This window comes from Tachyglossus aculeatus, chromosome 2, assembly GCF_015852505.1.
Source record: "Tachyglossus aculeatus isolate mTacAcu1 chromosome 2, mTacAcu1.pri, whole genome shotgun sequence".
NCBI classification, from domain to species: Eukaryota; Metazoa; Chordata; class Mammalia; order Monotremata; family Tachyglossidae; genus Tachyglossus; species Tachyglossus aculeatus.
The window spans coordinates 39,019,480-39,041,922 of NC_052067.1; the positions used below are offsets into that span (position 1 = coordinate 39,019,480).

The 22,443-nt window shown below is 42.7% G+C and overlaps 1 protein-coding gene across 8 annotated transcripts in view; it reads left to right on the forward strand.

The window, feature by feature from the left end:
• Positions 1-22,443, forward strand: part of TRAK1 (trafficking kinesin protein 1) — a 129,397-nt gene that overhangs the window by 41,512 nt on the left and 65,442 nt on the right. For 3 of the 8 annotated variants that reach the window (XM_038759268.1, XM_038759276.1, XM_038759285.1), the window contains exon 1: positions 6,144-6,315. The exons of 4 other annotated variants lie outside the window; for them this stretch is intronic. In XM_038759268.1, the coding sequence (XP_038615196.1) occupies positions 6,252-6,315 (64 nt within the window). In that variant the 5' untranslated portion in view covers positions 6,144-6,251. Of the gene's footprint in view, positions 1-6,143; positions 6,316-17,044; positions 17,274-22,443 lie in introns of those variants that run through there. One more of the 8 variants, XM_038759250.1, reaches the window with a different exon arrangement.

Here is a 22,443-nt window from a genome sequence, read left to right on the forward strand (position 1 = left end):
CCCGTTCAGACAATACACGCCAGTGGAATTTTCTTTCCTTAAAAAGAGGAACCTGTGTAGGTGTGGTGGGGAGAGAGCTTAGACATCACTGACAGTTTCTCTTTTTGCAAGAAAAGTGAAGTGCAAAGCTAACCCCATTTCAGGAGCGAGATGCACCAGATTCTAGTCCAGCCTACCCAGAATCTATTTGCTCCAGAAGAGTGGGCTCGGACTCATCAATCAATCAATCAATCGTATTTATTGAGCGCTTACTGTGTGCAGAGCACTGTACTAAGCGCTTGGGAAGTACAAGTTGGCAACATATACAGTCCCTACCCAAGAGTGGGCTCAGTCTAGAAGGGGGAGACAGAGAACAAAACCAAACATATTAACAAAATAAAATAAATAGAATAGATATGTACAAGTAAAATAAATAAATAAATAGAGTAATAAATATGTACAAACGTATATACATATATACAGGTGCTGTGGGGAAGGGAAGGAGGTAAGACGGGGGGGATGCAGAGGGGGGCGAGGGGGAGAGGAAGGAAGGGCCCCTAATGCTTTAGGGGCAGCGGTCAGAGCACAGCGATTTGAACAAGACAGTCTGTTGTGTTTTACAGTTTCTTCTATCAATCAATCAATGGTATTTATTGAACACATCATTCATTCATTCAGTCATATTTATTGAATGCTTACTGTGTGCAGAGCACTGTGCTAAGTGCTTGGGGAAGTACAATACAGCAGTAGAGAGAAACAATCCCTGCCCACAATGAGCTCACATTCTAGAGGGGAAGACAAACAGTTAATACAAGTAAGCAGACATCAATATAAAAAATAATTGTAGTAATAATAATGGTATTTGTTAAGCACTTACTCTTGTGCCAGCACTGTACTAAGCACTGGGGTGGATATAAGCAAATCAGGTTGGATGTAGTCCCTGTCCCATGTGGGGCTCACAGTCTCCATTCCCATTTTACAGATGAGGTAACTGAGGCACAGAGAAGTGAAGTGACTTGCTTAAGGTTGCACAGCAGACAAGTGGCACAGCCAGGATTAGAACTCATGACCTTCTATCTCCAAAGACCATGTTCTATCCATTATGCCATGCTGCTTTCTATCTTCAGTATACTGTTCTAAGTGTTTGGAAGAGTACAATTCAACAGAATTAACAGACACATTCCCTGCCCACAGCAGGCTTACAGTCTAGAGGGGGAGACAGACACTAATGTAAATAAATAATGTATATCCTATGGTTCTAGTAGCTGCCCATCATTAAGACAGATAATAAAATACTGGTTGCAGAGAGTGAACATATCCTGGCACTCTCTAGATCTGAAAGTTCTTCTGACCTGAGATTACTTCGTTCAATCGTCAATAATAATAATAATAATGATGGCATTTGTTAAGTGCTTACTATGTGCAAAGCACTGTTTTAAGCACTGGGGGGATACAAGGTGATCAGTTTGTCCCACATGGGGCTTCACAGTCTTAATCCCCATTTTACAGATGAGGGAACTGAGGCTCAGAGAAGTTAAGTGACTTGCCCAAGGTCACACAGCAGACATGTGGTGGAGCCGGGATTCGAACCCATGACCTCTGACTCCAAAACCCGTGCTGTTTCCACTGAGCCATGCTGCTTCTCCTTAATAGTATAGTATTTAGCTGTATTGCTAAATACTATAGTATTTAGTATATAGTATTTGTACTTAGTATTTCTATTTAGTATATAGTATTTGAGTGCTAAATGTCCGAATGACCTTTGGACATTTGATATTTGCCCTTCCCCAACCCTACAGCACTTATGTGCATATCTTTAAATTATATATTATAAATTACTGATTTATTCATATTAATGTCTGTCTCCCCCTCTAGAGTGTAAGCTTGTTGTGGGCGGAGAACAAGTATACCAATTTTGTTGCTCTCCCAATTCTAATGCTCTCCCAAGTGCTTATAACTGTGCTCTGAACATAGTAAGTGCTTAATAAATATGATTGATTGATATGTATTAAGCACTGAATTAAGCACATGGAGAGTATATTACAACAGAGTTTGCAGACATGATCTTTGTCCTCTGGAGGCTTACATTTCAGAGGTGTAGGAGCTTTTCCCACCTCCTTTCTCGACCTAGAATAATCTGAATAAGTCCCAGGGAGGGTGGGGTTTGGGTTGGCTTTCCATGCAGATTGCCTTATGTGGTTATAATAATAAGGGCATTTATCCAGAACTTACTGTGTGCTTAGAGCTAGAGCAGATGCCGATTATCAGAGAGGACACAGTCCCTGTCCCAAGCAGTGCTAACAATCTACCATCCCCATTTTGCAGATGAGAAACTGGGGCCCAAGTGACAAACCCAAGGTTACACAGTAGGTCAGTGGCGGAGTCGGGACTCGAATCTAAGTCCTCTGATTCTCAGTCCCAGATTGCCTCTCACCGAGCTGATTTGTCCGCTGCTCCTTTTCCCCCCATGGCCCTCTGATAACATCACTTGTTCGAGTCTGTTCCCCATGATGAATTCAAAGCATTTGTTCTGCTCTTCCAACTTGTTCATGCCCTATTTCTGTTCACCATTCAGCAGATGCTTAGGTATCCTGATATTAGTCATAATGCTCATGTGAAGCAGGGCTGAGTGCTTAGTACAGTGCTTTGCATGTAGTAAGCACTATGCAAAATGTTAATCTATTTCCCAGTTGGCTGCAAGTGGATATCAGAATTATCATTGAGAAGCAGCGTGGCCTAGTGGATAAGAACCCGGACTTGGGAGTCAGAAGAACCTGGGTTCTAGTTCTGGCTCTGCCACTTGTCTATGGGACCTTGGGCAAATCACTTCACTTCTCTGCGCCTCGGTTACCTCATCTGTAAAATGGAGATTATGACTGTGAGCCCCATGTGGGACGTGGATTGGATCCAACTTGATTTGCTTGTATCTACTCCAGAGCTCGGTATGGTGCCCGGCACAGGGTAAGAGCTTAACAAATATGGGGGTTGGGAAAAACTATAATATCAAGTATATTAGGCACCTGGGGAGCCTACAAAAGAAGTTGAAGACATGGTCCCTGCCCTTAAATTTGCAATCTAATGGGAGAATCAGTAGACATCGATTGATACATAGCTCAGCTCAGAGAGAATCGCTGTAGGTTTCTGCTGCCTTAAGCAAAGGGTAAGCAACACAGTCTCCTTGAATATTTACCAAATGTTTTAAGTATCCATTTGACCCCATCAAAGAGCAGGCCTACATTAAGAGAACTTCTCTTTTATCTTCCATTCCTCTTGGAGGATAATACCATTTGTATATAGTTGGCGAGGCCTTGGGTTTTCAGATGAATCCTTGGAAACCACCAGTCTCCAGTTGAAGAGCCTTGCCCATTTGAAAATAATAATACTTTGAGCCTTGCCCATTTGAAAATAATAATACTTTGAGCCGGTGTTGATTTTTTTTCCAAAGTGCTTTTAAGTAGTTATCTCATTTTACCCTCACAACAATCTTGTGTGGCTATATGAGGCACGCTATTATTATGCCTACTTTACAGATGAGGGAACTGAAGTCCAGAGAAGTTAGGTGGCTCGTCCAAAGTCCCACAGCTAGCCATTGGCAGAGGTGGGACTACGCCCAATTCTTATGAATCCCTGGCCTGCACCCTTTCTGCTAGCCTAAAATGTCTCATTTGCAGTGTACTAGTTTCCCTGTGAGCCCACTGTTGGGTAGGGACTGTCTCTGTATGTTGCCAACTTGTACTTCCCAAGTGCTTAGTACAGTGCTCTGCACACAGTAAGCGCTCAATAAATATGATGGATTGATTAGCCAGCACTTGTGAAGCCCTAATGAGTACTCTGAACAAACAGCGTGTCCTGATTTCAGAAAAATAGTCTTTTGTGGTGCAGTGATTCCCAGATTTTTTTGACTGTCCTCTGCCATCAGATTGAACTTTAGAATTGTTAAAATCCATTTTTAGTTATCTAATGTCCCCGCCCTTCATGTCTCATCATGGCCCATGTTTGTTTACCAGTTTGTGATCATCAGTCCCTCCCTGGATCTTTTCCTTGTAGTATCAAGAAATAATAATAATAATGATGATGATGGGTTTTGTTAAGCACTTACTGTGTGCAAAGCACTGTTCTAAGCTCTCGGGGGATGCAAGGTGATCGGGTTGTCCCATGTGGGGCTCACAGTCTTACTCCGCATTTTACAGATGAGGTAACGGAGTCACAGAGAAGTTAAGTGGCTTGCCCAAGGTCATACAGTCTGCAAGCCCCTGTAACCTGTCCCTCAAAAATATGATAATATAATAATAATAGTAATAATTGTGGTATTTGTCAGTGCTTACTATGCACCAAGCACTAAGTGCTGTGGTAGATAAAAGATAATCAGATAGAACATAGTCCCAGAGTCAGAAGGTCATGGGTTCTTGTCCCAGGTCTGCTACTTGTCTGCTGTGTGATCTTGGGCAAGTCACTTCACTTCTCTGTGCCTCACTTTCCTCATCTGGAAAATGGGGATTCAGACTGTGAGCCCGAGGTGGGACAAGGACTGTGTCCAATCCAATTTGCTTGTATTCCCCTAGCGCTTAGTATAGCGCCTGGCACGTAGTAAGCACTTAAAAAAATTCCATAATTATTATATGGGGCTCAAAACCTAAGGAGGAGGAAGAACAGATCCTGAATATCCATTTTACTTGTCAAAGGTCTCCCAGCCGGCAAGTGGCAGAGCTGGAATTAGAACCCAAGGCCTCTGATTCCCAGGCCTGTGCTCTTTCCACTAGCCCATGCTGCCACCTCCAAATGTTACATCATGACTCTTCCTTTAGTCAGCCCCCCACCTAAATCCCTCACTAAGAATTTCTTCCGCGCATGAAGACCTTGTGATAATTGAACTTGGTCTTTTCCTTGGAAAAACTAAATCTGGTCTGTAGTAAAACAGAGGAGAAGCAGGGCCTATCTGGACTTCATTTTCCTAATTTTGGAAAATGGCAAAGGACTTAGAATGCATAGAATGCATAGAATGCTATTAAACTGTATAATGTAAACTGTGTATGTATAGTTAGATATTTATAACTATATAACTTTAATTCAGTTATGGTTGCCTTCTCTTAGACTAATACAGGGTGATTGAATGGTGTACACGGCTCTTATTTAAATCTTTGCATGGAGCTCTCAGAGTTTCTGAATTAAGAGACAGGGGAGAAAGAGAAACTTACATTCCCCAAGTGGCAGACTCTTTTAGAGTACTTCACATACAGCCTTAAAGTCATCCAGCATCGACTTGAATAGGTTTGAGTGGAAAACTGCTAATCATCTGCAGGGAAATTATTGAAACCAGAAGTTAAATGTAGAATAAGAAAACAGAAGTTGAGGAGTAAGCTGGTCACTGGCATTTGGAAAATGGGGAGCCAAGAACTGGCTAAGCTTGGTTCCGAGGCTCAAGTATAATTCCATTTTCCATTGTTTTTTCAATTTGTTTCTTTTGGGAAAATAGTGCAAAGGAGAGCTTGCTGTTTCAGTTATATTTATAAAGCCAATTTCCAAAACAAAAAATTTGGGCTACTCAGTATTCATAACATATTTTTTCCCAGGCTCAGAATACGTTAATTTAAAGAGAATATATATTAATTGAAATGTATAATGTATGTTCAAAACATATCTAAAATCAAGGAGACAAAATGAACCTACGGATACTTTTACATTCTGTGCAATTTTGTGTTAGCACTTGGCTAAACTCCACTCACCTTCTCCCTGCAAGATACCCTTAGGCTTCTGATCCAGCATCCACGGAAGACATTTCCTGCATCCCCGCATCGCTTTCAGAGCCAGCCGGTCTCCATGGCAACATGCTAGATTGAAAGATGTGTGGAGAACAGGGAGGAGAGGATAGAGTTAGAAAAACCAAGTGGTGGTGTGTGTCCCTGACGTCACCAGATCGGGCTCTCGATAGGACGGTTTAGTCAACTCCCATTCAAGGCTCCTGTACAGAGCTTCTTTATTAGAGCGGGCTGCCAGAACATCAGCATTCCCTCCCTTGCTTTTTTGCCTTCTCATCTTTTTTCCTTTCTTTTCCTTATTTCTCTTTCTCTCTTTTTTTTTTTAGGTTTTTTTTTTTGGGGGGGCGGGGGTGGGAAAAGGCTGCAGCCTGCCATTGAGAATGTGTAGCTCGAATTCAGGGTTTCGTTGGCTGCTTTTCAGTTTAACGTATTGTAAGGGCAGGGAGGCATGGCTGCGTTTTACTTGACCTCAGCAACACTGTGAAATCGGTTCTACTCTCCCGAAGGATACTGACTATGCAGAAATTTATCGAAGCAGATTATTATGAACTGGATTGGTATTATGAAGAATGTACAGATGGTAATTATGGCCTTTCATAGTCTAACGGCGGGATGTAGATGCATTGTTAATGGGTGGGTCTGTGTTCTTTAGAAGGAAACTGGTTAGAGGTAGAGGCATTGGGGCTGGTGCAGCCGAGGTACTTATCCTGTAAATTTGAATGTCTTTTGTAAACCTCTCTCAGATGCCTGCAGTCCACGGAGTTATGCGGTGGTTGAGCCCAATTCAGATATTTGAACATTTGCTCAGCAGAAGTGGTTGTATAATGCCTGTCACATGAATATTATTGTGTGGTTTTATAATTAGCCTAGCCTGCTACAGTCAGCAAATGTAACCTGGATTGGCATTGTACCTGGAATTTACCTAAACTAAAACCTGCACTATGTGCTACTGACGAGTTGACAGCATGTAGTGCATTATGTTAAACGGCTGCCTCCATCTCGTTCCTGAGCATCAACTCTAAGCCTAGAAAAATTTGCTTTTTCTCCCTGCCTAGAATGGGTTCATTCTGAAGGCAACTGGTGGTGTGGGTAGCAGGGGGAAACACACACATAAAACACAAATACACACATACACACACATACCAGAAGCTATATCACTCACTTGGCGGGTTGTTCAAATGGCCTCTCTCTCACAATCTGAACCTGGGCCAGGTACTTACCGGTTGGCATGCTGTCATTTGGAACAGTAACATCACGCGGACATCTCCTTCAGGATTTTCAGGCTAAAGAATGTGGGTGAGGTGTATTCCAGAGAATGACAGGACTTCCATGACCCCAGGCTGAAGGAAGAGAGCTTAGGAAAAGAGATCTCAGTGGAAACATTTTGTAATAGATTTGGGAAGCAGCTCAAAGTGATTTAAGAAGTTTCTTTTGCAGGTTAGCTTTAATACCAGAATGCTAAACAGCAAAATGATGCATTGCCATACATTACCTGGAATCTTCATTGATTTATTTTCTGGTAATGACTCTTGGGTTTTTTATGGTGTTTTTTAAGCACTTACTTTAAGCACATAGTCAAATGCTGTTTTAAGTGCTGGGGCAGTTACAAATTAATTAGATCAGGCACGGTCCCTGTCCCCCATGGGGCTTATAGCACAAGTAAATCCCAGCTCCATCACATGTCTGCTGTGTGACCTTGGGCAAGTCACTTAACTTTTTGGAGCCTCAGTTACCTCATCTGTAAAATGGAGATGAAGAGTGTGAGCCCCACCGTGGGACAACCTGATCACCTTGTATCCCCCCCAGCACTTAGAATAGTGCTTTGCACATAGTAAGCGCTTAACAAATGCCATTTAAAAAAAAAGTAGGAGGAAGAACAGATATCCCCATTTCACATTAAGGAAACTGAGCCATAGATAAGTTAAGTGGTTAGAACCCAGGTCTTTCTGATTCCCACGCCCATGCTTTCTCCACTAGGCCACACTGCTCCTCAGCAGCAGGATTCCCAAATCTCAACATGGAAATTTTTTGTTATTTTAAAGTGCCTGGATCACCTCCAGATGTTTAAGGAAAGTGCTTTCCCCTGCACAGATGCAGGATTTAGGGGTCGTGATTGTACTTCCAACGATATCGTATGACTTGCCATTTTCAGATGTCTCAAGTGCTGAGACATTTTCTTAGCCTGAATGATGCAATGGTCTGAGCTGACCTGGTTAGCAAGCTGGAGAATGAGAACAATCATTATCTCTTTTTCTCGACTGAATTCAGCCACAAATATCTCTGAAAGGAAAAAGACCCAGGAGGGTTTCTGGTACTGGAGGTATGACACACTTAAATTTCTTCTGTAATTCCAATCAGAGTGACCAGTGCTGCACAGATTAGGCCAGTAGACTATTCCCCCTTAACTGTTCTGTGCATAGGTTTGAGGGTTTGAGGGCTTATAAAATCTTTGGAGGTGACGGTGTTGGAGAGTGGAGAGAGGAAGGTATATCTATTAAGCAGTCTAATCACTGAATTTGATATGTGTTGCTGGAGTCTGGAAAGTTTCCCTTGAGTTCCAATCTTTTGGAGCCAGTCTGCTTTTTGCTCTTCCTTTGGGGCAACCAACCAAGTAGGAAGTTTATGGAAATTTGGGGGAAGTCCAGGGTGTGGTTAAAAGACATAGAGAGTTGTTGAGAAACTCCTACCCTACTAAACATCTAATGTTTTGGGGAGGTTCATTTATCAGGCCCCTTCCTTTTCCCCTCTGTGAACTGCGTGTGACTGAATTAATTGGTGGTGATTAGGGCAAGTGAGTAATAGGACAAATCAATCCCATCCCGGGAAGGAGAAATTATAATAGTCAATGGGCGGTTAAATGGAGGTGGTGGAGAGGTCTGTGGGCTTAGAACTGGAGCAGAAGGGTGTGTGGCAAGGTTTTCTTGCCACCTTTACCCAAATATTTCTAGAACTCAGTTGTCCCCACCCCTTGCCCCATGGCTGAGGAAACCACTTGTCTCAGTCATCCAGCCCTGCTGCGAAAGAGGAGGCTTCCTATGGAGTCGACATAGAACTCCCCTGTCGGCTTTTTCCACTTCGGCCCTGGCCCTGCCACCGGGGAAAAGTAACCAGATGATTTTTCAAAGAGGGAATCTGGCCGGAATCGAGCGCTCGCTGCCAGTTGTTATGTCGGGAAGGGGAGAGGTGCTTTTGGAGCTGGGAGATATTTTTAGATCACAAAGCACGTAATGAGAAATTCTGAAACCGTGGCAAAGGGACTTGGGTTTCGGATGCGCTACTGTTCTCTGAGAGAACAAACGTCAAGGATTCATCTCTTCAGAGGAGCTGACTCTGCTGCTTTGTGAGTGTGGGGGCCAGAAGACAGCTGGCATCTTAGAGAGAGTTGAGGGCAGAGAGCCACCATTTTGGGGATTTGGGGGTCCTGATTAGCAACTGGCACTTCTTGTCAGAGACCTGTGGTGAATGAGTCTGCAAATCCAGCTCAGGGAGCTGCCAGGGCCACCGCCCCTCTGAAGTGGCCACCTCTGCATCTTTCTGTTGCACCGAACGCAGCCGATAAAGAAGGGCTTAAAAGCGATGCACTCAATTAGGAAGCCACGCATTGTACTTCTGTGAGTTTCTCGGTTGATCCTTTAATCTTCCTTTGCTGGGAAATGAAAATCCTCCTATAAAATTGTAAAATAGTTTGCCGGTCCCTTAGGGACAGGGAAATGCAGATTAGAACTTAGTGTGGGCTTGCCGTGGTTAAATACCACAAATTAGTGGCAAGCTGTCACTTTAACTTCTTCCTTGGTCACCGGATGCGGACGAAGGCGGCCACTGTGACAAGTTTGTTGGGTTTTTTAAAACATTTGTTAAGCATTTACTATGTTAAGCAGGATCTGTACTAATTGCTGGGGTAGATAAAAGGCAATCAGGTTACACAGTCCGTGTCCCACGTGGGGATCACAGTCTTAATCCCCATTTTACAGATGAGGTAACCGAGGCCTAGTGAAGTGACTTGCCCAAGGTTATATAGCAGACAGTTGGGGAGCCTTCTGACACCCAGGCTTGTGCTGTGTCCACTAGGCCCTACTGCTTCTTAGATCAGAACGGAGCTCCAAATTCACCGTGACTTTAGTTCAGAAAAGTGTGCAAATCCATTTAATGATTATAATATTTCATAATTCTAACCCTGAAGTAAGTTGATTTACTAGAGAATTTTGGTGGAAGATATTAATAGTGTCCTTAATAAGTAGGAGTAGCTAGTGGATGCTATTCTTCTCTGCCTGCTTTTTGAATCATAGATGAGTGGAACTTTTTACTGAATTTTTTTAATGGTATTTGTCAAGGGTTTACTGAGTGTCAGGCACTGTACTAAGTGCTCAGGGAGATACAAAGCAAATCAAGTTGGACATAGTCCATGTCCCACATGGGGCTCACAGTCTCAATCCCCATTTCACAGGTGAGGTAACTGAGGCACAGATAAATTAAGTGATTTGCATACAGTAGACAAGTGGAAGAACTGGGATTAGATTAGTTTGATTGGATTAGTGGATTAGAACTCAGGTTCCTCTGACCCTTAGGCCTGTGCTCTATCCACTAAGCCACGTCGCTTCCAGAATTTGAAACATTGCTCTCACAAGGCAAATCATAATATATTTCCAGAAGAGTATTGGGGCTGTTAGTACCTGGTTATTTCCCACGAAAAGAAATTACTTGAGGTGTGTTAAAATATTGATTTATGTGGATTGCAAAATAAATAGTGACGAATACTCCCTTGCAGAAGAGCAAGCAATCAGTTAATCAGTGGTATTTACTGAGCTCTTGCTGTATGCAGAGCACTGTACTAAACACTTGGGTGAGTACAATTTGAGAAGCAGCGTGGCTTAGTGGAAAGAGCCCGGGCCTGAGAGTCAGAAGGTCATGGGTTCTAATTCTGGCTCTCCCACATGTCTGTTGTTTGACCTTGAGCAAGTCACTTCACTTCTCTTTGCTTCAGTTACCTCATCTTGTAAAATGGGGATTAAGACTGTGAACCCCACTTGGGACAACCTGATAAACTTGTATCTCCCCCAGCACTTAGAACAGTGCTTGGCACATAGTAAGCGCTTAACAAATACCATAATTATTATTATTATTACAATAAAGTAGCGAGGAGTTTACAGTCTAACTTGGGGTATTCTTTGGGAAAAGCAGAAATACTTGGAGATGGCAAGAGATTTGTAGTTTTTAAAATCTCAATGACAAGCAAATCGGGTCCCCATTCTGTCTTTGAAACAGAACCTTATTAGGTTGAGGCTGTGTTAATAGTTTTTGTAATTTTAGGAATGGGGGCTGGTTTGGTTTTGTTTTTTGAGAGGGAAAATTGAAAAAACAATCTGTATAAACAGTCTCAAAGCAGCCCCGGTGCCCAGGGAAATATGCCAACAGATAAGGGGGCAGTTGATAAGGGAAGGCTTCCTTTCACAGTGCTTTTCCCTAATTCTTTAGCAAGAGAGACTCTCTTAAGCTTTTGAAAAGGTGATTAATTTAAAAGGAAGATACACACAGCCTGCTAAGGGATTATGCAGAAAAGAGGCAGCTACCTGCCAGCAACAGCTATGATTAAGCCCCTGCACATTTCTAGCAGAGCTTGATTTTAGGCTATGTGTGTGTTGTGATGTCAGTGCATGGTCCCAGCAGGTGCCACACATCCCTTTTGGAGTTTGATTTTGGGCACTGGTGATGGTCGTAAAAAAAGACACTTTGGCTAGTTTTGGAATTTTCTGATTTTTGTCCTTGAAGGAAATGGTGTGCTTTGTATTCTTTTTAGACTCTCAGGATGCAGATTATAAAGATTAATTTCCTCTCCGCTCTTCTTCCCGGGTCCTCTGATTAGGTTTTGTTAAATCCTCCAAATAGAAAGCAAAAGCTCCTTGAAGGTTACAGATTTTGAAAAACCCAGAATGTTTTGCTGACATCTATTCTGCACAGTTCCCTTTGGGACCTGTCCACCTGTATTTGGCCATAAACAAATAAAATAATAGATACTTTTTTCGCAGAGCCATTATTACAGCAAAACCCTGCTGTTTAGGAACCAAGAGACAGAAAACCCAGATTCTTATCCTGGCTCCTCTACTTGTCTGCTGTGTGACCTTGGGCAAGTCACTTCACTTTTCTGTGCCTTAGTTACCTAATCTGTAAAATGGGGATTAAGACTGTGAGCTCTATGTGGAACAGGAACTACGTCTAACCAGATTATCCTGTATGTACCCCAGCAGTTAGTACAGGGCCTGGCACATAGTAAGTGCTTAACAAATGCCATTTAAAAAAACCCAGCAAACTAGGGTCTAGTCCCAGCTCTGCAACTAAGGAAATGTCTGCTGAGGCAAGGCCATCAATGGAGGCTTCCAGTGGTATTTATTGAACACTTACTATGTGCAAAGCACTGTATTAAGCTCTTGGGAAAGCACAATGTAATAAAAAGCCACTAGTAGAAATAAAATGGGCCTGGGAGACAATATAACAGCAGACACATTCCTGCCCCCAATGAGCTCACAGTCTAGAGACAATGAGCTCACAATGGGCAAGTGTTTTAGCTTCTCTATGCCTCATTTGCCTCATCTGTGAAATGGGGATTAAGACTGTGAGCCCTGTGTGGAACAGGGACTGTGTTCAAGCTGATTATCTTGTATCTACTCCAGTGCTTCCTGTGTCTGGCACATAGTAAGCACTTAATAAATGCAATTTAAAATATGCATGTATTAGAGTTGGTAGATACGATCCCCCTGATCCCAAGGACTTTACAGTCTACAGGGTGAGGTAGACATTAAAATAAAGAACCACCAAGAGAATTCTACAAGGTGGCAAGGCCAGCAGGAATCATGAAAACTATCTGGCTGATGTGGGTGGCAGAGACCAAAATATCTACCAAGGCAACTGCCCGCTGGGTTATTCATTCATTCATTCAATCGTATTTATTGAGCGCTTACCGTGTGCAGAGCACTGTACTTAGCGCTTGGGAAGTACAAGTTATGATGCTGTGGGGCAGCACTGGAACTATTCAAGGGCGGGGGTGGGGGGGTCACTTCAGCCATAAATGAGTCTTCCAAGTAGAAAAAAAATACCCTTTGAATGGGAGAGGCCTGGGTGATAGAGGATGAGTGATTGTACAAAGCACTGTCATTAGTAAAATAATAATAATAATAGCATTTGTAAGTGCTTACAAGTGCTGGGGTAGATACAAGTTAATCAGGTTGGGCACAGTCCCTGTGCCACATGGGACTCACAATCTTAATCCCAATTTTACTGATGAGGTCACTGAGGCACAGGGAAGTGAAGTGAATTTGCCTAAGGTCACACAGCAGACAAGTGTCAGAGCCGGGATTAGAACCCAGGTCCTTCTGACTCCCAGTGCTCTGTTCACTAGGCCGACCAACCTCTTGGTCCTCAGAACTTTTAGTCAATACCTGCTCTCCCTCCCCCTTAGACCATGAGCCCCTTGTAGGACAGGTGCCGCGTCCACCTTGATTATCCTGTTTCTTCCCCAGCACTTAGTAAGTACAGTGTTTGGTCCAAAGCAGACGCTTCATAAATACCCTTCCTCTTAGTATTATTACTATTATTATAAGACTGAGGCCATCACTATTGATTGAAGGCTCTATTATCATCATTACAGCTAACAGTAGTTGATTTCTAATCCAGCTAAGCAAGCCTGTCCTTCACATGACTTTTGAAGGGGGACATCTGATGATACAGAAACAACCTGCTGTCACTCTTTGTGTAATAAACAGAGGTAGGTAAGTGGCTTTGGAATGCAGTAGTTTTACACCTCAAATGTCAGTACTATGTCTGACCTGATTAGCTTGCATCTACCCCTGTGCTTAGTACAGTGCCTGGCACAATTGTGGTATTGCTTAAATGCTTATTTTGTGCCAGGCATTGTTCTGGCATGGATGAGGGGACTGAGACCCGGAGAAGTTAAGTGACTTTCCCAGGGTCACACAACAGACAAGTGGCAGAGCTGGGATTAGAATCCAGGTCCTTCTGACCCATACTCTTTCCACTAGGCCATGCTAGTAAGTTCATTCAATCATATTTATTGAGCGCTTACTGTGTGCAGAGCACTGTACACAGTACAGTGTACTAAGCACTTGGGAAGTACAAGTTGGCAACATATAGAGTGCATAACAAATACCATTAAAAAAAGAATGGCACATTTTATACTGAATCTGCTCCTATTGGGATTTCTGGAGAAAGGATATTGTATTTCTCCTTGTGTGTCTAACACTTTTTCTAGAACTCCATGTGAGAAGAAGCCAGTATCTGCACAAACTATTGTTCTATTGGATTATTGTTGTTATTCCCTAGCCTTGCTTCGTCAAACTCAGAGACAGTACACACTGAATGGTCTGTATGTTTGTGGGTCAGCTGTTGTCGATATTTTTTTATAGCCTAGCATACCATGTCATTCTTTCCACGTGATTAGTAGAAGACCTAGTTTGTTTCTAGGTTTTTACCAAGGCTTTTACTTAGTGATCCTAACCGGCAATAAAATAATTACAGGAAAGAGGGAGAGCATTTTATTGCCATGGGTGAATCTTAGCGTGAGTCAGTTCAGGGACTAAAATTTGCACCCATTCTATTGATCCAAAGGTATGCAATCATTGCCTTTATTATACATGGACAACAAATGCCCGCATCCAAGGAAGAGGGAGAGGACTCGCACTTGATTTGGAAGTGATTGGTGGGAGGGTGAGCTAGGGAACGCAGGAGGAAGCAGGGATTTGTGCTGTGGAACAGGCATGAGGAATTAAAGTGTGGTCCAAGACAACTGTCATTGGGGTGGGAGGCATAATAATAATAGTAATTGCGGTATTTGTTAAGCGCTTACTATCTGCCAAGCATTATACTAAGTGCTGGGGTGGATACAAGCAAATGAGGTTGGACACAGTCCCTGTCCCACATGGGGCTCACATTCTCAATCCGCATTTTACAGATGAGGGAACTGAGGCACAGAGAAGTTAAGTGACTTGTCCAAGGTCACACTGCAGACATGTGGCACAGCCGGGATTAACACCCAGGACCTTCTCACTCCCAGGCTTATGCTCTATCCACTGCGCCATGCTATTCTGCTACACCATGCTGCTCTGCATGCCCTCCTTACTGAATGGAGTAAGGAAGGCTGAAGAACCTAGAGCAGTGCTCAGCGCTTAGAACAGTGCTTTGCACATAGTAAGCTCTTAATAAATGCCATTAAAAAAAAAATTGAAACAGCTAGCTCCGCACACCCAAATTTCTCTCCCTTTCCCTGGCTAAATGTTCCTCCTTGAGTCTGTTTCTCCAACTCCTTTCACTCAGAGAAGCTAGAGCAGGTTCCTGATTGGGCAGAAATTCCTATGTAGACCCAGGAATTTCTCAACTCACCAACTCATGTGAACGAACTGAGGCACATGCAAGGCCAGAGGGCAAAATAAACACAGTACAGTGCTCTGCACACAGTAAGCACGCAATAAATACAATTGAATGAATGAAAATAAACAGTGTAAGTACAGTGAAGTTCAGTCTTAAATAGTGTGGTTATGCAGCAGACTGCTGGGAGACCACTGCAGGGGATAGAGCAGCCCAGCATACAGTAATCAGGAGAGAGCTTGTTCTCCTTGAGAAAAGGTTTTGAGAAGATCAGGATACATAGAGGCAGGCTCCAAAACAGAAATACTGAACAACCCGATGATGTAGCAAGGGTTTATTAAGTGCAGAGTGACAGGATGTGCTGGTCACGTGTCCGTCTTTCTATCCACCCTTGCACATATGGATAGGATCTTTCTATCAGTGGTGTTATGTTCAGGAATAAAGCATGGTTACTTAAACTTGCGCTGTTTTGCCCTTTGCTGTTATCTCCTACAAAGAACAGTCATTAGGGTCCTGGCTGTTTTATTTTCCTCCGGAAACTTTTTAGAATGCTTTGGTCTTGAGTTGTTCCACGATGACCCTTATATTCAGTTACCAAAAAAAAAAAAAAATCAACTCAAATGCTTGTAGCATTAAACATTTAGCAGACAAGTTGTGTTACAGCCTGATTTTTCTAGTTGAAAGAATCATTTGAAGCCATTGTGGATTTTTGTAGTACTGAAAACCTTCATCATTTCTAGTTTCTTTTGTGGTCACATGTGTTTTGCCTTTTGTAAGATTCTTCCATCTTGGTGACTAGCAGGGATTCTAGCAGAATTCAAGCTGTTGATGACCCTGATATCCCTCCTTAAAAGTTGGGAAAATGGGTCCCCTAGGGTGATGCCGTTAGGGACAGAGTGATCCGCTATGACTCACTAAAAAGAATGACTTATAAAGAAGTCACAATATACAGTATCAGCTGTGGATTTTCCTTGAAGTTCAAGAGGCTTTCCATCTGTTTAATGAAAGCTCTTGCTGTCCAGGGGAAATGTTGTTGGAATGGAAGTTTAGAAAGGGTAGTTCAATTAAACTAAATGGAATTTGAAGTAGAGGGTGTTTGGTGGGGAGTGGAAGTTCATTTGCATTTTGTTTGACAAAGATCCTCTTGGCCATGGCATTCATTTTTCTCTGGCACTAGATAAAACTCACATGATTTTGGTGTTTTAATCCCAGGGCCGTCTATTGAAATAGTCGGAGAGAGGAGCAAAGATTCGAGGTCATGGTCGTCCCAGGGGTAGTGTAGAAAACAAATGGACGAATGAGGCAGTTGCAACATACAGTTGCAGGAAAATGATGGGAATCAAGTTCAGCTAAGATAGAGTTGGAGTTTCTTCAGTTGCTCCATTTTAAATTTCAGGTCAGAAGGCTCTTTGCACCCTTTGTCCTCTTTGTTCCCCAAATCAGATTTCCTTAAAATTCCAAAATAAAGGTGGGCGGACTTCCTTGGAAATCGGTGGTTTCTGTAGATTAGGCAATAATTTACCGAGGAAACCCGCCAGCTGGCTCTCCGCCTTCAAACAGGTGTGTAGTAATTTAAGTATCGGTCTGCATTTCCGCTTGCAGTTGCTATGAAACTTGGAGGAAGCTACCATTTCTAGGTGGCTCACAGGGGAGAGAGGGTGTGTGACAGTAAAACAGATGTGGAAAACTTTAAAATGAACGAAGCTTTTTTTGGTTTAAAATGTGCACCTGACAACCAGCACAGCCAGTGGGGAGCCATTCTTTTATACGAAATCTTGGATGAGGTGATTATTTCCTTCTTTTTCCTCATCCCTTCCAGCCACCCCTTCCGCCCTCCCTCCTCTTCCTCGCCCTGTCCCCTCCTTTGCTGAGTTGTGGTGTTAATGGCTCTATACACAAATAAGCATCCAAGGGTTTAGTTGAGGCATGCTAGCTACCGGTGATGATATCCAGGCTGTGGGAAGAGTCCCCGGGTCATGGCCAAAGAAGTATCCGGGGCTCACCCCACTCCGTAGAGTATAAGATAATGTCCTGGCTTTGGAGTGACTTCAGCGATGTCATTAAAAGAAAATGAAAATGAAGAGGAGTGCTTCGAGTTTGACTATGAGAATGAACAGCCGAAAACTTGCAGTGTTTACCATGAAAGCCTGGACTTCTTGGAAGAGGGTAAATTCTATCCTCTCTTTTCTCGGGCTAAAGGACAAACAGGCTTGGCCATTTCGCCAAATTGGGTGAACCTCCAGGGTCTTTGCTGGCTGTTGGGGGTTTAGCGTATGAGTAGATGAGTTTTTAGCACAGCACCTGCTTGTGTCTCTTGATTTCATCTATTCTTTTCCAAGTTGTGTTTTTCTCCACCAAAGAACAAATGGAGACCTAGTTTCCTGTTTTAACACTCAGGAATTTTTTCATGGCTTTTAAAAAGTAAGAATTAGGTTTGTATGATTTTCACTGTATCGGGGTAAGGGGATCATGGACTACGTGAACTAGATTTTCTAAACTTAATAGAAGGGCGTCTGGTGGGTCATTTTATAAATGTGAACCTGTTCTCTTTCTGGCTACCCCATCCATCCAATCAAACAATCAGGGGCATCCTGACCAAATGTTGTGTTTTATGTTTTCAGTAAATTTTTAAATCTCGATGCCTATTTTAAGCAGTGCCGATTTGATAGGAGGGAAAGGGAAAAACGCTAGTGCAAGAGAGGAGAGTGGCTGTGAAAGGTTGTGATCTGAGGTGAAAACCTCAGGTCCTGAATGCTTCACCATACAGAAGAACCTGCTTTTGGAGCCTGGATTTCTCCTGGGCTGGGAAGGGCTTAAGCCGGTCTTGGGAGAGGAAAGGAACAGTTCCACCACCACCCGCCTAGGTCTTAAATCATGGCCAAGACAGGGGTTTAGTTGGGAGGCAGAAAGAGTTTTATGTAAGGAGCTTAAAGGCGATTTCTGTATTGGAAAATTATGATAGTTCAGATTTGACTATATCAATCAATTGTACTTACTGAGCCCTGATTGTATGCTGGCTTTAGACAAGTGGCAGAAATCTTTTCCAAACAGAAGTCCTAGGCTGGAAGATTACTGCATGCTACAGCAAAGACTAGTTTCACTCTAAGTTGCAGGATTTCTACTGTGGACGAAACTTTTAAATAAAATCTTTCTGGATCCCAAAATGTTTTTCAGACATTTATACTTGTGGCATGGGAAATACTCCAAAAAAATCACACCTGCCTGGTTTAGAATAAAACGTTTGTCTAAATTCACTTATTCATTCCTTCATTTAATCATATTTATTGAGCACTTACTGTGTGCTGAGCACTGTACTAAGCGCTTGGGAAGTACAAGTTGGCAACATATAGAGACGGTCCCTACCCAACAGTGGGCTCACACTTACCCTAACAGGTCCTCAGTGGTATGCAGTTCAAGGTTATTTGGCTCTCTTGCCTATCTCCCAGCTTTCTGATCCTCAAAACAGGAAAAAATCAAATGTCCTTGACATTCTTATGTGTACAGTGCTTGGGATTTCATCTGAAATTAAGCAGGGGCAAACTTGCATAAAGTAGTTATGCTAAAGTTCCAGTGCTGGACCTGAAAGATGAGAGGTCTGCAATTAGTTTGGATTCTGACTTTCTCTGGATTTGGCTGAGTCACTGAACCTTTCTGCCCCTGTTTCCTATCTCTATGAAATGCGGATAATGCCCTGCCCACCCTGTCTGTCTAAGCATTAAGTTATTTGGAAAAAGGAGCTATAGCAGAGCTGTCGAATTAATACCAAATCTGTATTGCAGTAATTGTATTTTTGCTACTTTCTCCCTATTCTTTCTCTTCACTAAATGTCTTCCTTCCCCCTTTCCTCTCTCCTCCCACCCTCTTAGTTTCCTTAAGACTTGTCAAGATGTCTTCTCCCTGTTTAGGCATATTCCTTATTTTTTAATGGCATTTGTTGAGTGCTTACTATGTGCCAGACACTCTATGAAACACTGGGGAAGATACAAGCCAATCAAGTTGGACACAGTCTTTGCCCCATGTGGGGCTCACAGTATTAAGCCCCATTTTACAGATGAGGTAACTGAGACACAGAGAAGTGAAGTGACTTGCCCAAGGTCATTCAGCAGACAAGTGGCAGAGTTGGGATTAGAATCCGTGCTCTATCTACAAGGCCATATGCTTCTCTAATTCTTCTTCTCCCATCAGCAGTTCTCCTTCTTCCCTAACCTTGCTCTTCCCTCTCCCCGTAGGTGTCCTGCATTGAAGGGTGGGATGGCGTGGTGGTGCGGAGGGGATGGATCGGTCAAAGAACAGGGAGGACTAGTTTGTCCAGAGAGAGAGAGACCTTTTGTTATTAAGAATTGAGCGAGCCCCACCCTGCTGTGTAAGGACTGTTACCGGGTGCCACTGTACTCCGTTTAACTCACTCGGGTTCTTGTCATGTCAGGTTATCGGAAGCCAAGCGTGTTTTCGGCTCTAGCAGACACCAGGCATGACAGGGCTGAGAAGCATTAGGAGGAACTCAGAGCTTTGCTCCTAGCCTAGAAGCATGCTAGCAAAGCACTCCAAGAAGAAGGAATAACCAGGTTTGGGAATTAGGGTTCTGTAGGAACTGGAATGTCTCTCCTCACCATCACAGATTGATTCAGTCCAAAAAAAAGTAAGGATACTCCCATCGATTCCTCATCATCAAAGATTCTTTTAGGGGGCTTTTTATTGAGGCTTGGGGACAGGGGGAATTGATATTTTTGCAATATATCCCTTCCCTGCTTTTAAAAGTGAAACTAGAGGCCTATCCTTTCCCTCCCTTTTCACTCCTCCCCCTCCATCATCTCCTCTCCTTTTCCTCTGTCCTCTCTCTCCCTCTCTCTGTCTCTTTCTCTCTCTCTCTGTGCATACATGCACATATATATTTATATAAATACAAATGTATAGGTGTATATATATATATTATAAGTATATATAATCTGCCCTTTGTATTCAAAGGTGATTATATTAACTGTGAGAAACTCTCCATAAGGGCCTTGGGGATGGAGTGACACTTTATTTGAATGGAGAGGTAATGTCTTGGGTCACCAGAGCTATGGAATACATAGCCACTTAAGATTTCAGTAATACATGTGGCAGTTATCTCTCTTTTTTGAAAAAAAAATTGGGATGTGTCAGTATTTTGCATTCATTTGGGGTCTCGATGGAAAAAAATACAGTTTCAGTTCAGCTGCTTATTGTTCCCATCACTATACCCATCTTTAGGTGGGAAAATGCTTAATTGCCAATTTCAGCTCCCTCAGAGGGTCATTTTCCTATAAGACAGTAGAAACTGAACAGCTCTAGCTTTTATTTATGACAACACTGGCCAGCTCTAGAGAGTGAAAGCCTTCAGCATCATTAGTTATATTAAGGAAGGGCCCGATTTCCTTGGGAAAAGGGTCTTTTGTCCAGTTAAACATTCATTCATTCATTCATCCAGTTGTATTTATTGAGTGCTTTGTGCAAAACACTGTACTAAGTACTTGGGAGAGTACATTGGAATGAACAGGCTAAGTGGGTTGATAGAGTATACTGGCCATTCACACTGTGCTGCTGTCTAGGTTCTGGAGTTGAGCATGTCAGGGAGTATAAAGAAAACAATTCCTAGAGGTTGAAAATAATTACCAGGGCAACTGATTTTTTTTTCTTGGTTGTAGACTTACAGCGAGTACGAACTGGTTCTAGGCTTTGATAGAGGCTGTAGCAACTATAGGCTTCACAACCTGTATTCATTCAGTAGCCTGAAGCGGGGAGGAGAAGCCATAGTGGGTAGGTGTAACAAAGGGAGAAAGCTAAGCTTCACTCTGTGACTGGTATCCTCAAGGGTGGCCAGTAGACCATCCTTAGGGGAAAATAAAGAGAATCAAGAATCTGGATCATTTTTCCCATTTCCTTATTTAATCTCAGACTGTCAACCTCTTCTCTGATGATGTGAATGTGAATAACACAGAATCAGCATTTAGAATGGCTTTTTCTGATGTCAGGTATCACAGGCTTCAATATATAGGACAGGTCCCAGGCCCCCATGGTACTTATAGGTATAAGGGGAAAAGAACATTTTTAGAGAAGGGATTTGGGGTACTTTAATCCCCCAGTCTTTAGCTGATTTTGTAGAGATTGACTGAGTGCAATGTGAAGCGGGCAGAATGGTAGAAACTGAACTCACTTGCTTAATTCTGAAATTAGAGTATCTACATAACCATTCTATTCTTGGACTCCAAATGAAGGGAAAAGAGATGTAGTTGCTAAATTTTAAAAAATGCTCAGAGTAAGCATTTTCAAGAATACAGGCCAGTAAACTATTGGGTATTTTTGACCTTATCATCATCATCATCAATCGTATTTATTGAGCGCTTACTATGTGCAGAGCACTGTACTAAGCACTTGGGAAGTACAAATTGGCAACATATAGAGAAAGTCCCTACCCAACAGTGGGCTCACAGTCTAAAAGGGGGAGACAGAGAAAAAAACCAAACATACTAACAAAATAAAATAAATAGAATAGATATGTACAAATAAAATAAATAAATAAATAAATAGAGTAATAAATATGTACAAACATATATACATATATACAGGTGCTGTGGGGAAGGGAAGGAGGTAAGATGGGGGGATGGAGGGGGGGAGAGGGGGAGAGGAAGGAAGGGGCTCAGTCTGGGAAGGCCTCCTGGAGGAGGTGAGCTCTCAGCAGACCTTATGATGCTGGTAGCATTTTATAAACTAAATGAGATTAATAGTGGCAATTCTTCCTTTCTGCACCCAACCTCCTCCTTCTGACAGTAAACCCACTAACTGTTTTGGGGATGGGGTAACTATTAGCATCAGAAGCTAGTGATGTTACATGTAGTAATATCATACTTGCTTTTTCCTGGCTGTCAAGAAGAGCGTTGTTGTGGAATTCTCCTATTCAGTATTGGACTCTAGGGACTTTGAATTTCACCTGTGGCCTCTCAAAGATGGTTGCAACTGGGCTCAAGGTAACTTGGGTTCCACATGTCTTGAAGAAAATGCAAAATTACTGGTGAAGCGAGGAGGGTTGGTCAGTTTCAACAGTTTGCAGCTAGCAGTAGGAGAAGGGAAAGACTTCTGCCGAGGACTGGGCTCAGCTACCTGAAGCAGGTAGATTTACTAATGAAGTTGTCAGCTTGTGTTTTAGTCTGTGGTAATCCTTTTACAGTATTTGATTTCTGCAGGCTATCTTTCAGGAAATCCCCTACCATCCTGTTATGGTTTAGGTAGGAATGTCTAAAGGCAGAACAAAGTAGGAAAGGGTGGAACTTCTATCCTATCTATCCTGGAAAGGACAATGCTGGGGTGGCTTGCTAAT